We start from the raw sequence: 15,244 nt of genomic DNA, 5'->3' as shown, positions 1-15,244 counted from the left end.
AATCAGGGTCTGTGCCTGCAGACTACGCGTAGATCGTATACTTTTATTGCTCCATGAGATATACCTAAAACTAAAAGATCAATATGTTCACCCGGTATGTTCAGCAACCTCGAAATTAAGCAGTACTAACGTAATGAGTAATAAATGTTCAGGGGGGTCGAACATTGCGAATATAAGGGCAACGTTATTAAAAAGCTGAGAGCGCGAAGCGAGCAAGCAATGATTTTGACAATTTTTATATAAAAATCTACTTGTATAATAGATTTTGACATAATATTCAGAAAAATTTCATACGTCACCCATTTTCTTTTCCTTTTTTCTTTTCATTCTCTCTTCTTGGTTGTGAAAATTTGGGGGGTTCTTGGCACCCAGCCTCCCCCAATCATTAAAACCTGGTTATTCACATAAGCTTTTAAATAATTCCAAGCTACCCCTCCCGGTGAGGCGAGGAGCTTCTTATTTTTTTTTTCTTATTGCATCATGAGCACCTTCTCATGGTTGATACAGGCGCATTAATGTATACATTTACTCTATTATTCTTATTCTTATCATTATTATTATTGTTATTATTGTTATCACCATCATCATCATTATTATTATTACTATATCATTATTTTCATCATCATTTTCATTATTATTTTTAGAAATACACCCCTAAAAAATAATAATAATTCTTCTGACCCATTATGGGCAAATAAAAAAGTAATATTTTTTCATGAATAATATATTTATGGGAATTGTTGTTTGTTTTATTTGAATAAACAAATTGAAATTTGATTACAACATTTCACAAAAAAATTGATATCAAACTTTGCAGCGCCGAGAAAATTTGGCCAGAATTTTAAAAAGTGAAGTTGTTATAGAATCATTACATCGGTCTCCCCACATACCTGCACAATACATGCAGAGTAAAATATGTAAATTCAATAAAAATACTTACTAAGCATGTATACCGTTTTATTATTTTTGTACAGTGTATGTAGCATTGGTAGTGCAATGATATCTCATTTCCTCTTTCTATATGAAAATGCTAACACAAGTTTTAGTTTGCAATGATTGTTGTGATGTGTTTGTTTGTATTGTATTGCAGGTTTCTTTGTTTGTTTGTTTGTTTTAATTGGGGTTGTTTCTTTTTGTCATAGCAGACGACGTGAATTGATTTTACGATTTTGCTTGTGTGTTGCTGCCCTCTACGTTCGTTGTTTCAAATATACACACAAATAATCGGATGGGATACAAATATTACAAGCCTGTGAAATGTAAGAATTGCGGATGTTTTATATTTTTATACCAATTCTCTGTTTCTGAATAATAGTTTATTTGATATTTCATGTGATAGTATTGGCTGCCATAGAATGTTTACATGGTTGATATAAATGTTTATTTCTGGTAAAATACACAGACTCCTATTTGAGTATTTCGTTTCGGGTCTTCGTCATTTTCGAATTTTCATCGCCGGTCTCTCTCGGGCACTCCTGCCAGAACTTCGGGTCAACTCGCCGTGGAGCTTCGCCTCAGAGCTAGCAGAGAAAACAAAATTGAGGCCGTCGGCCCAGGCATTAGTACTATAGTAGAGACTATATAGTCTAGAGTCTATCTAGCCTGGCTTAGACAGCTGGCAGCCGTCTGTTTCGTGGAGTTTTTTAAACATTTTTTAAAAATTTCTCTGTACTATTTGGTGAGTCTCATACTAACCTCGCATGTTGTGTGAGTGGGTGAGTCTGTGAGTGGAGCTGGAGGCAACAACGGCAACGGACTAGTCACTAGTCTACAGTACAAGTACATGGTCTAGGCTATATCATTATTATCAATTATCATATACAAACAAATGAAACAATGATATATGATGGGGGGACCTAAAGTAAAGCTACGCACTTTGTTTTCAAACGATAAAAACTAGGGCCTAGGCCTATGCCAATTTCAATATTTGAACAAATTATCTTTCACCAATTTGTGGCAAATATTCTAAAGATCATTAACCATGAAGAAAATAACGCAAAACTCACGTAATACGAAAATCCCGCCATGTGTTCCGAACCCCTCTTGATTTCGCCGCCCGATGTAACTTTAGAAGGGGTCCTAAAGGTAAAGCTACGCATTCGATTTATCATGCAAAAAAATAGTATTTCCTGTGGCTGTGCCTCAAATTCTAAAATATGTTCACATTATTATAGGATATATGAAATTAAAGTGAATATAACTCCGAAATTCCAAACAGTTGTTTTACTCTGCATTTAGAGATTTATTGCAGCCTCTGTTGAAAAAAAATGAATAGGAAATGTTCGTCACTCTGCAGTCACAGTTCCACACACAGAGTGCGCATTTGCCATTGAAAACTGCATGCCCGATGAGTGGTGCGTAGCTTTAGGACCCCCTACCATACGCACAAAGTTCAGCGGAACAACCTAGTCTTGAGGACTCCATGATGATTTTTATTACTATTTAGACATATACTTCTTCATCATTGGATGATGAAGAAGTATATATGTCTAAATAGTAATAAAACATCATCATGGTGTCCTCAAGACTAGGAATAACTACCTCGAGCGAAGTTCGTGCAGGCTCCACTCTACTTCACTACCGGCGTACCGCTACACTACGCTCCACCTACCCGAACTTCGAGACCGTGAACTCGACCTGTATTCCGAGCGACAAAGGTAGGATTTATGCCTTACATGTATGGGGGGAAAATATAAAATTCATGCAACATCATCACGATCTTTAAAAACAAAACTAATATTCTTACTTTTTAGTTTACACAAAGTTTCACTTCTTTCAGTCTCAACATTGGTGATTTAGAGCCAACATGAAATTTTTCACACATATAAATAATTCGCTGCCGATTTCAAAACATCGGATGTGATATGCGCGAGGTACCGGGTCCGGTCCGAGCTCGGACCCTCGCGCATGCAATGTTTTGAAATCGGCAGAGAATTATTTATACTTCTTCTTTATAACAACCAGAAATTGTTTTTGTTGAGTAGGCCTACTGATTGATGATTGGTTGATTGCTAATTTCATTTGTTAATACAAATACACTAGTATCATTTTATTTTCATGTTTGGACTGTTCTTAATTACTCAGAGTATTCATGGTTTAATCTTACAGTACCATTACAGGAATACATAATAATTCTTGAAAGGGTTGAACAACAAATAAATAGAGAGAGAGATGGCTCTGCCTACCCTCCCGTCCTACTGGACATCAAGGTACAAGAATATTCATGAGAGGGCGATGGTACAGCGGCGGAATCATGAAGAAGATTTCAGAGAGCAGTGGTCCAGTCGAGCAGAGTACTTCAAAACAAGTGAGGTTCAAATGACCAAGCAGAATGCCTGGACATCTGATCAAAGTTTTCATGATAGGTAAGACAAGATTACATGTGAACGACATGTACCCCCCCCCCCCCTTGCCCCCAAACATGCAGATAATAGCAAGGTTCTATTGTTTGTGGGGAGGGGTATTATTTTTACTCGAGCTACAAAATCATGTGTTAAACCATTAGTAAAGATTGGAAAAGGAACCTGATGGAATGATCATGGTTTGTCAATGGTAATGATAATTTTAAAAGGTAGAACAGGAAAATTATTCAAACTGAAGAAAACAAAGTAACAAATTAACAACCATGAATAGGTTAAATGCAGTTGCCGTACTCTCCTGTACCACACAAAACATTTTGCAAAATGTTTGCAATATTCTGATTGATTGAAGAGCTGTCCTAGAGAGATGAACAAATGACACGGTGAAGACATGTAATAATAATAATAATTAGACTTATATCGCGCCAAATCCACTCTGTAGAGTGATCAAGGCACTTTTTAGGAAATTATAAAGGAAATTAAGAAGAATTTAAGAGAAATGTTTTAAGGTATTGTTTTGAAAGTTTCAGAGGTCAAGCACTGTTTTCAGGGAGGCTATTCCATAACTTGTACTGAGATAATAACACACTGCATTGTGATGATGGAGATAGGACTGTTGGTACAAGGTACTAACAAGTCATAGGGATATCATATATCGTTTAATTTTCAATTGTTCTTTACAGCATGGATGCGTTCAAGGCAAAGCACGATAAAGAGGTGAAAGCCCGGGAGCTGAAAGAGAGGAGGAGAAGGCTTCGACACCTACTGGATGGTGAGAGAGACGAGCTAGAAGCTGAGCTAAGAGGACTGTCGGGAGACAATTACGTTAGACTGCGCGAGATGAAAGAGCGGAGTGATGACCTGAAGACCAGCAGGGAAACAAGTAGGAAACAGGTAAGGCCAACCACTCGATGTTATACAGGAATCCCTGTAGCATGCACAAGAAAAAATTTCAAACCTTGAAAAAAAAGACCAAATGGTCGACCCAATTATTTGTATCCCCACTGTGATGCCAAACACGGACGAAACGGCTGTTTCAGACCTGCCAACCAGTAGGTTTTTTGGCGTATTTAGTACGTTTTTGCAACCAAAATACGGCAGTACGTTTTTTCTTTAAAAAATATTTTTTGGTAAAAAAAAAAAAAACTTACACAAATATGGTTATTAGATCAATGTAATTTCAGGTAACTTGTTTTTTTTTTTCAATCATTTTGTTAAAACCAGGGTGAGATATACACAAGTTTCAGTTTTTTTTTTTTCATCTGCAAGAGCAGTGCGCATTTTAGCTTGCATGCAGCTTGAGCGCCGCAATGAGCGAGTGCGCCACGCATTTTATTATGAAATACACTTTTTGGGGGAAAAATACAGTTTTTTTTATCACAGAATACAGTTTTTCATTCCCAGAGGTTGGCAGGTCTGCTATTTTGATTGACCGACCTTTGATAAAGACTGCTTTGTCATGAAGGGCTTTTGACAATTTATTCTCTATGTTCCAGAAAGCGTCTGCGTAGTGGTTAAGAAAACTCCCTACTATGGCAGATGTCATTGACTGGCTTGTTACTGATTGATTACAGCCTGTATGACATGAGATCTTGTAGGTAGGCTTTCTTGAACTATCTCAGGATCAGCAGAACTTTTATCTTGTGACACTGACACAAAGAGTGAAGCAGAAGGAAGTAATCACAGATGTGATCATTTAACCTCAAAACTCTGAGTCAGATTGATGAAAATTTCACATTTTGAATGTTGACTAGTAGAGGAAATACCCCCTTCCCTCCCCCAGTAAAAGAAAAAGAAAAAAGGAAACAAATATAGGAATAGTAATATGACTAATTTTCTTTTTGAATTTCTTAGATTGCTGATGAGAGATTGTACAACCACTGGAAGCACAATAACCCAGATCTCAGAAAAGTAAGTCCTGTAAATACTTGAAGCAAAACCATTCATATCATGGATCATGGAAATTGAATGGATGTGCAGAATTTCAGATTTATTGAATTAATTGAGGTAATCTAAATGTTCGCTGTGCATACTCTGGACTGTGTGTGTGTGTACAGTTGAGGCCAAAATTTTACATACATCCATGGAATTAGTGAAATTTGTTTGCTTGCCATACATCTTAAATTTCACTATATCTTCAGAAATATAAATAATACCCTGACAAATTTGGTATCAAATGAAAGAGCGTGTTAAGCTTTTTCACATGATGCCGTTGGGATAAAAGTATTTTTCAGGTGGAAATTACTTTGAAGAAAAAAAGTAGTATTCATGCTAAATGTATTCTATTGTTTGTTATTATATTTCCAAACATCGTTTCATAGAAATATATAAATGTCAAATCTATGATTTATGTTACATGTTCTGTCATGATATGTCACCACTGAACAAAAGTGTAATTTGAAATGTTTGTGCTGAGAAGTAACTAGCACAAATATGAAATCTATTTGTCAAGTTTTGCTTTTTAATTTGTCTAAAATATGAAGATTTTTTGGGGAAAAATGACACCTAAATGATTTTCAGCCCCTGATGACAAAGCAATGTGATGAAGGGGCATGACATACTCATTTGTTTGATATCAAATTCGTCATGATAGCACAAATATCTTATAAGATACAGTAAATTTTAATAAAGTTAACATTTGCCAAACATCATAAAAGATGTTTGGCAAATGTTAACTTTTCTTTGAATTTCCTGGGTGTATGTAAACTTCTGGCCTCTACTGTATATAACAGAGAGGCATGAATAGTGATGTACAACACATTAGTTATATATCTGTTTGTATTTTCCTTCATACATCAGCTTAATCTACAAGATTCTAAATTCTTTAATGATATACCATTATCCCAGTCATCCGATTCTGGCTTTCCTGTACAAATTTCAATCTACCACTCACTGGGGCCATTTAAGCAAGAGGTACAATGCTCAAATTGTTAGGCATGATAACCCACAGTCTACCAGATACCCGATTCAATATCTGAATGAGGAGTAGCAAAAAAAAACAATACTAAACTAAAGATTGAAACATTGCCATGGTGGAAGTCAAGCATAAGCCCCTTTGATTGAAACTCTCCTAGCGCTGCCTATATCTCGGCAGATTATTGTGTCATTTGAGTTATAAGTATTATTCTCATTGCTCTAATCTTGACCTTTGACCTCAGCTTGAGTCAGATATGCACAAACGCCATGTGACCAATGCATGGGAGGGGCAGAAGGAGGAGAAGGAGCAGCAGTTGGCATCAGCCAGGGAGCAGGAGCAGTTGTTGGAGGAGGCTATGGAGAGGGAGCGGCAGGCGGGGCTGGAGCTGGACCGGCAGAGGGCGGAGTCTCGTCTCCAGGAGGAGAAAGCAGTGGCAGCACAACTCATAGATCAAGTCAAGGAGCTCAGAGAGAGAGAAGTAGAGGTGAGATCTTAAACCTTTTCTGAACAAAATGACCATATAATTAAATTTCAACTTTTGGTCTTGTTACTTAGGATGCAAATCTGTGAGAATTTATTTAGAATACATGAGAAAGATTAAGAAAAGCTACAGATACTGTGTCCATATTCATTGCATCAATATCTTTGTTTTCAGTTTCTCCTACAAAGCTTCATCAAACCTTTGTTAAATTGTTTTCCCTTTCCTTAATACCCTTTCCCGTCCCCTTCACACTCTTGTTTTTACGTTTCCTTTCACCCCTTCCAAGTACCTACCCCTCCTCCCCTTCACTTGCCCACTTTTCAATCCTGTGTTCAAACTGTCTCCATGTTTTCTCGTTCTTGATTCGTTAGGCTGAGACCCTGAAAGCCGAGCAGGATGGGCTGATCAATCAACAGTGGGAGCTTGAGAAGTTAGAAGAAGAGCGAAAAGAGCTGGAAGAGCAGAGGAAGAAAGCCGAGTTTGGGCGGGCCCTTGTCAGTCAGTACAAGGCAAAACTTAGACGAAGAGCAAGACAGGTCCAAGAAGCGTTGGTATGTCTGGGCAGTCAAATGGCCCTATCTATGAAGATTCTTCTCTATCCTGTATACATGTATTATATTTTTAATAGGTTAAAGCTAACATTTTTTTATCATTGTATATTCTGGGAGGTGAAAGTGATCTGTGAGTAAACCTCATTTAATATATCATTATCCAATCAATGTTTCTAATTCAACATATTTTATGATATGTTTGCAATAAATCCTAATTCAGATTAGCCCGAAGGAATTGGTTTAAGAAGTGAAGAGTATTTTGATACTCAAGTTGAAGCCATTAATATTTTTGGTCCGAAAATTCCAACAAGGAGAAAGTTAGGTAGTGACAAAACTTTCTAATATGATTCATTTATTATAGTCAGTTATAATCAATTTATGGCATATATGTAATGCTGCACTACTTGTCATTTATTGCAATTGTGAAAGGGGTCTAAATCTGCTGTTGTCTAAATCTAGCAATATTAAGAGAACTGCCAGGTACTGACAAGTTCTGCACAATATGAGGATAATATTGAAATATTGTGACACTTGGAAATGTTATGAATATTGATGATGAAAACAAATTGTATTTTAATGTAATTCAGACAAGAATCTGTCTTTAAATGCTGTAAACCAGAAACAATCCATAACCCCATTCCAACTTGCCAGAGTCACAGGAAAAGGGTTATGGAAATGTGATATATGTAAATAAATATTGTATTTCCCCATATTCATATGTGTTTTTATAGGCTTAGCAAAGAAAAAGGGTTCTACTCGTCAAAGATTTACAATTATTCATTTGGGATTATATTTGGCCATTTCATGGCTTTTACAGTGGATGGTAATCAAAATACCCAAATATACAGTACCACTCGGCCCTAATATGGACCATGTTAACTTTTTTGTTTGCTTTGATAGGAACTTGATCGTAAGATCCTTGAGAGTGTTGCAAGAAAGCAGGCCGAAGAGGAAGGAATGAACATCAAGAGAAAAGAGAAGGCACAGGCCGATGCTGCTTGGATGAAACAAGTCATTGACGATCAGCTAAAACTAGAGAAAGCGAGAGAGGCTGAACTAGATTCATTGTTCAAGTGAGTATTATTACAGGTAGCGTAGGTATATCAGTGAGTTGAAGTAAGTCATTGATGATCAGCTAAAACTAGAGAAAGATAGAGAGGCCACACTAAATTCATCATTCAAGTGAGTATCATTGCAGGCAGCGTAGGTATGTTAGTTTTATGAAACAGAAAGCTAGGGAGACCGAACTAGATTCATATTTAAGTGAGAATAAGACCTGAGGGCTGTTTCACAAAGATTTAACCTGGACTTCATGCTGTTGTGCATAAAATATGATCAGATTTATGAAATGCCACCCAAATACTGTGGGATCTTTTCTTGATAAGACACATCTCTATCATTTCTGCAGGGAGGAAGCAGCACGTCAGTGGTCCAAGAGAGAAGCAGAATGGGAGAAGGAAAGACTGGCCAGAGAAAGGCTTATGTCAGAGGTGAGAATTTTTCTTTCTCTTCAGAAATAATATTTTACCACTGGGGCAACAAAACCTTTGATATGTTTAATGTTCAGGGCACCATAACACAAGATTGGTTCTTGGTCAGTGTTTTGAATAGAATGTGCATGCAACAATGATCTTGATAAGCCATTGCCAGTTAGTGGTTGATTTCAATCCTTTGTATTATGGAGCCCATGAGGGTGGGAAAAAAAAGGATTATTGTAATATTGTGGGGGCAAAATAATTTTTTCTGAAAAGAGGTACTTGTAAGTACACAGGGCATGTCTTGAGCAGCAAGCTTTAGTGCAAGTAGGATCTATTTATTCAAGGTTGACTTTTACACACTTTGTTTTGGGTTAACGAATGTCCCCCTCCCCTCCCCGGCCTCTTTGGCCCGAATTCACAAAGGTGGTTTTTAAAACCCACGGTTGAGTCCATGGTTTATGCAGATTTCCTGTATAAATTATGCTTATTTTACCGTGTATATTAAAAAATGTCCAATGCTGATGCGCGCTTTTGTCACAGTGCGCCAAATTTACTCCTGTTGCCGTGGTTATCCACACTCATTTTTTAATGAGTCCACTCTTCAAACAGTGGACTCATGAATAAAATAGTGTATCTAACCATGGTAACAGGCGTCAATTTAGCACACTGACAGAAGCGCGCATCAGCATTGGACATTTTTTAATATACGCGGTAAATAAGCATAATTTATACAGGAAATCTAAATAAACCATGGATTCAATCAATGGTTTTGAAAACCACCTTTGTGAATGCGGGCCAATGGCATCCCTGATGATCATTCAAGAACAATCAAACGTGACAATACTATTATTTTATGCACATGTGAGCCCAAAAATATGATATACCATACAAAGCTTATTCAATTTGTGTTTTTGTTTTCGCGTAGGTTTTACAAGAACGGCAGGGTCAGCTTCAAGATCAGGTGGAGGTAAACAGGAAGAGACAAGAAGAATCGTTACAGAGGCGAGAAGAACTTCTCAGAAATATGGAGATTGCACAACAGCTCACTCAGAGAGAGAAAGAAGAGGAAGAGAGAAGAAAGGCATCCACAAGAAGACAGTTTGAATCTCAGGTAAGGATAGAGAGGGAGAGAGAGAAAAATGGAGAGTGAGTATTATTAAATACAGAGGGAAAGAGACATACAAATGGAGAGAGAGGGACAGGAGGTTGATTGGCTCCTTATAGACAAGGAGAAAGCCCAGTGACTAACTCAGGAGAGCAATAAAATATCACTGAAATTTTCGAGAATGTTTCGATGATCAATTGATTAATGACGAAGAAAGAAAGAAGGAAAGAAAGAGAGAGAGAGAGATTGCCTGAAAGTTCACACAGAAAGAAATGCACTTGAGAAACAAAATTTATAAATCAAATAAGATGCAGGAGAAGATCAAGAAAATGGAAATGTAGTTAAAGAAGTGGGGAGGAGAAAGTCAATAGGCAGTGTTTGATAAGCTAAAATAAGGTGAAAACGAACGAAAAATGAATAAAAACAAAGAATTTTTGCTATCCTTAGATGGTATTAAAAAAAATGTAAGATGGCAGTGCAAGAGGTACCAAAGGATAGGAAGAGAAGGAAATTCAGAAACGATACAATGCAACGATACCTTTGTTTTGATTTCAGATGACGGAGAGGGATTTGAGAAAGAAGGAAGCAAAGCTGAGATTCCAGGAAGAGCTTGATGCTGAGAAACAGGCAGAAGAAGATTACGAGGAAATGCTTAGAGGAGAGGCATCTCGCTTAGCTCTTGAAGATTATGAGCCAAAGGTAGGTTTTCAAGGGGAAGGGGTATCGAATCCCCCCCCCCCCCCCCCGTATAACTAGTCCTGAAAAAGCCCTGTTAAAATCGGGTTAATGTAAAATTTCTTCATGCCAATGTGTTACAATCCATAAACCATTTTCCATCGTACTTTGTCCAGTTAATTTTACCCAACCCCAGTAAACATGGTTTGAAAAAAAACCCAGTAAATTCAAAACTGTTTTTTTCAGTATGCCACTGTCTATACCAAACTAATATTTGTCATTTCTTCCTATTTGTGTTATAGTCGTATCCACGCACCACATCTCGAATGAGTAGTCGTCCAGAATCCACCATTCCACCAATGTCCTCGAGACCAGGATCTACTATACCATTTCCCGGAGGGTCCAGACCCAATTCAAGGCCAGGCTCGAGAGCAGGACCAAAGTCTGGCCCTAGTCCAGGACCTGGAGCAGCACCCAGTGGATGGCGAAGACCGGGACCTATACCGGCTTGGGAATGAGTGCGCGGAGATGTCATCTGATCCAGTGATACTGTGTATTGTATCTCTAAAGACAGCTTGTATTGATTCGACTCCATTAGGGGTTTGTCCATTAGCAGGTGCTGTCTATAATGCCGAGTAGAATGTAAATTTAATGGCCATTATGATGCTCCGTTTATTTCACCTATCATCTAATCTGGGGCCGTTTCATAAAGCTGTTTGTTAGTTAGTTAAGAGCGACTTTAAGAATGACTGGTGATCCTTTCTTACGCGTTAATAATCACCAACGAACATTTAATGGTTGATATGATTTACCACAAGAAACGATCACCAGTCTTTCTTGAAGTAATTCTTAACTTACAAACAGCTTTATGAAACAGCCCCCTGGTATCTTCTGGGATTCAATGGTTATGGACAATTCCCAAAGTGCACATATGCTAAGGAATGTGTATACACAGTATAATTAGCTGACCCAAGAAGATGTATCTATATTACAGGTATTTCCAGAGACTGGTGACAATGAATTATATCAACCCTCCATGAAAGCTAACTGATTTTTAAGCCTACATTACGCAAAGCCTTTTCCTTCATGTTTGTCCGTTTCTCTTGAAACTACAGTTAGGACAACTGGGCATTTAGTTCTGGTCACCCATCATTGGATAGTGACGCTCTAAACCCTGGTAAATTTAAATTCATGGTACTGGGCCCTGTCTTACAAAGAGTTACGATTGATCCAATCAATCTCAACTGTATGGACATCCATCCATACCATAATTTTTTCAACAGGATATTTGCGCAATCTCCTTAGTAAACAAAGAGAATCACGCTGAATCTTCAAGATAACGATGAATGTATGAATATGCATCATATCTAGAAATTGTTTTGAACAAATTTGCAATTTAGATCTTGACGTTGCTGGCCATCCATAGTCGTGATTGATCATATCAACCGTTACTGTAAGACGGGGCCCTGATCACTCCATATTCATCTGAGTGGATTGTAAGATAGATTATTTTCATGTTATTCTTATTGCATTTTAGAATACTTTGTATGTTTGCCAATTTAACAGGGTAGGCGTGATGTTGGGTGTAGATTAATAATGGATGCTAGTTAAAATCAAAATCCAATAGATATACCTTATAGTGGTGGTAATCATGTTGAAAGGGCTTCTGGTTGTGAGAAAGGTGACAGCATTTATTGAAAGATTTAAGGTTCTTTTCACATGATTTATGAAGAATGTTTTGTTTATCAACACATGCTATTTTCAAAAGGATTGCCATCTAGATGTCCTAAAATTCACCTAATGACAAAAAGCTGAAATGTTTGGGCAGAACATATACATGTATGTGTGAGTAAATTTCCAATTCGTCTATTGCCAACTCGTCCACTCATCACTTGGACTACCTTCATTTAATCTAATGCCATTCCGTCCAACATTTCATCCAACAACCATTTGGCCCAATTATCATTTTGCCTAATCACCAGTTCGTTTATGACCACTTCGTCTAATAACCACTTGGTCTAATATCCATTTCATTTTCATTCATTTTGGCTTTTTCGCTCAATTAACACTTACTAGTAGTTCATTTAGACTAAATGGTATATGGACTAAATGGCTATTGGACCAACTGGTTATTAGACAAAATAGTGAGTGGACGAAATGGCAATTACACCATGTGAATAGTCTGATGGTAGACCATTTGAAAATAAACCTACATGTATGTGAGTAGTTCCATATGTGTGTTTATGTGTGTCGTGCATGGAAAAAAACAATAATTTTAAGGTTAATTTCGAATTTTCATAATAAAAAATATTACAGAATTACTTGTCATCAACACTTTGAACATCATAACTAAGGAGGATTTTGCAAAGACAAAAATAGCAAATTTTGTGAAGTTCCAGAATGAAGATAAAAGTTAGCGTTGATCTCAGAAGTATGGATACGCTGCTACGCAATACATCTGAAAATTTGATTGGTTGAACGTAAATGATCAGATTTTAACTCTTGGTATTAATAACATATAGGTTTATGGAATAGGGCCAAGGGCTCTGTAACATGCTATTATTATCAAAGTCAAAATTGAAATTGTTCGTAATTTGTAGTAATTTAATCTGCATGAAAGGACCTATAGGGCAATTGAACCTGATGAAATAGATGTAGTAATAATGGCAAAGTTACATGTACTGCTATAACTGAGTATGGTATAATGCAATGGAATATCAGCATTTTTTTTTAGGTCTTGTACTTGCAAGCTGCATAATTTATTTATAATTACATTTGTAGAATAGCTTGTTGTTTTAGATTCTTATTAGGTCCCACTTGATGTGAAATTCTTATACGAGTCTAATGAAAATGTTGCAATTTATACAATATCTATTTGTATGAACTTGTATCTCGAAACTACAAAACCTTGAATGTACATAATTGATTATTCTCTATTTCAAATGAGATGTGGTCATGCAAGTGATCTGCAACTAAAATTTTGTGAAATTTGTAATTCTGTCATTTTTATTAGCGAATTGTACATGTAAATAAAGGCTATATGAAGATTAAGTACGGTAGTGTTGATGTTGATGAATTAATGCCTTGGCTCAGAGAGTAGTATGATTTTCTCTTTACTCGCTTCATGCATTCATATAACAGTACTTTTCTTCATTAACAGGACTATGCATCTTCTATTATGTAAAGCTTAGCGACAATTTTTTTAAATATTTTATAGATGTAGGATCTTTCAATAGTACATGTTCACTCAATCTGACATATGTTGAATCTATCGCATAATTGTAGAATTGCTGTGGACAAAATTCAGTTATTATTATACATCCAGGACCCCTTCTGAGATAACAATCATCCTCAATAATGGAAAGCTAATCACATGATATAGAAAATGTTTGTTTTTGTTTTTTTTCAAAAGGGCATTTCATAGACCTCTTAGATGAAGAATGGTGACATCCATGGCTTGCCATATTCTACATTGATTGGATCAATCAAAACTCTTTATAAGAAGGAACCCTGATCAGGCAAAAGGAATACGGAAACAAGAGAATGGACTTGTGATCATTTTGATTTCATAAAAATTAAAACTGATGACTTATGTGCAAGGTTGATTATACACTGATTGTCAGTTGTGATTGATTGATTGATTGATTTTATTTGTCAGGTAACTATGAACAAGTACAAGAAAATATGAACAGCAGTGTATACCTTGACAGGATTGCCCATGAAAGCCGAGATGGCTTATTTCCAATGGGGTCCTTACATCAGTAATTGATGCATGATCAATGGAAAGGCAATGTTTCATCTATTGTGGAACTTGTAGATATGACACATGCTTACTCACTCAGCCCACATTGTGTTGAGAAAATGGTGTTTAGAACACCAATATTCTGAGAGGACCAGACACTCGGGTGTTAAAATACACCATAAACGTTGAACATCTAGTGTTATAGATGTTAAACTAGCACCATAAATATAACATTTAGCTATTCATTTGATTGGATGTGTGGAAAAATCTTTCAATTCCTGTCTGGATTTCATGACCCAATTCCCATTAATATCCTAATTCTTAGCTCATAGACATTACCATTGAAATACATTTACATTATTTGTGAATTTTTAAATCATTAAAAACATGTTTATTTGGCTTTCAAAAGGTGTAGACTAACCTTGCAATATTTGAAACAGACGGTTACATTGTCTTTTTATTACTGTTTATAAAGCTACCGGTACTTAATTCATGTCAACATTTTTGTATGTAAATTATATTTGTCGTTATGAAATGTATATAGATAGACCGTTGTCCTGTTCTTTGTAAATATGAATGGATGTGTTTATATTTCTTATTATCGTTATTCATATCGTACTGAATTGTGTGGCAATAACAAATTATAGAAATATATATAAACAAAGATTGTTGTGTATTTATTACTGCAATTATATTGTTTTTACAATTTAATTTATGATATAGATAGGGAAGGAGAGAGGCAAAAAGAAAGAGAGAAAAGTGATCAAAAGTTTAGAACAAATAGAGAGAAAAAAGGGGATAGGAGGGGATGAGGGTAGATGTGGAAAATCATGTTTCCCTACATATGATTTTTAGATATCTTTTTTCCCCAAGAAAATAGTCGGGGTTCCCAGCTTTTCAGGAAAACAAAATTCCCTGATATTTCCCTGATAATTT

General features: G+C 36.4%; 1 protein-coding gene across 2 annotated transcripts; it reads left to right on the top strand.

Moving 5' to 3' along the window:
• The first annotated feature begins 1,198 nt into the window (after positions 1–1,198).
• LOC129254543 (trichoplein keratin filament-binding protein-like) lies at positions 1,199–14,970 on the top strand. 2 transcript variants are annotated; one of them, XR_010296554.1, is made up of 12 exons: positions 1,199–1,259; positions 3,109–3,365; positions 4,043–4,253; positions 5,214–5,270; positions 6,518–6,760; positions 7,129–7,308; positions 8,209–8,381; positions 8,717–8,798; positions 9,712–9,897; positions 10,447–10,590; positions 10,869–12,274; positions 12,335–14,970. XR_010296554.1 is itself a non-coding variant. In XM_064113604.1 (11 exons), exons 2-11 carry the CDS (start codon positions 3,172–3,174, stop codon positions 11,082–11,084), a joined length of 1,686 nt encoding a protein of 561 aa, XP_063969674.1. In that variant the 5' UTR covers positions 1,199–1,259; positions 3,109–3,171; the 3' UTR covers positions 11,085–14,970. The 2 variants fall into 2 exon arrangements, 1 of the variants encoding a protein (XP_063969674.1); XM_064113604.1 differs by having other exon boundaries at positions 10,869–14,970.
• Positions 14,971–15,244: the final 274 nt, after the last annotated feature.

The sequence above is a fragment of the Lytechinus pictus genome, chromosome 2 (assembly GCF_037042905.1).
Source record: "Lytechinus pictus isolate F3 Inbred chromosome 2, Lp3.0, whole genome shotgun sequence".
Lineage (NCBI taxonomy): Eukaryota > Metazoa > Echinodermata > Echinoidea > Temnopleuroida > Toxopneustidae > Lytechinus > Lytechinus pictus.
This window is presented reverse-complemented; position numbering and strand designations above follow the sequence as displayed.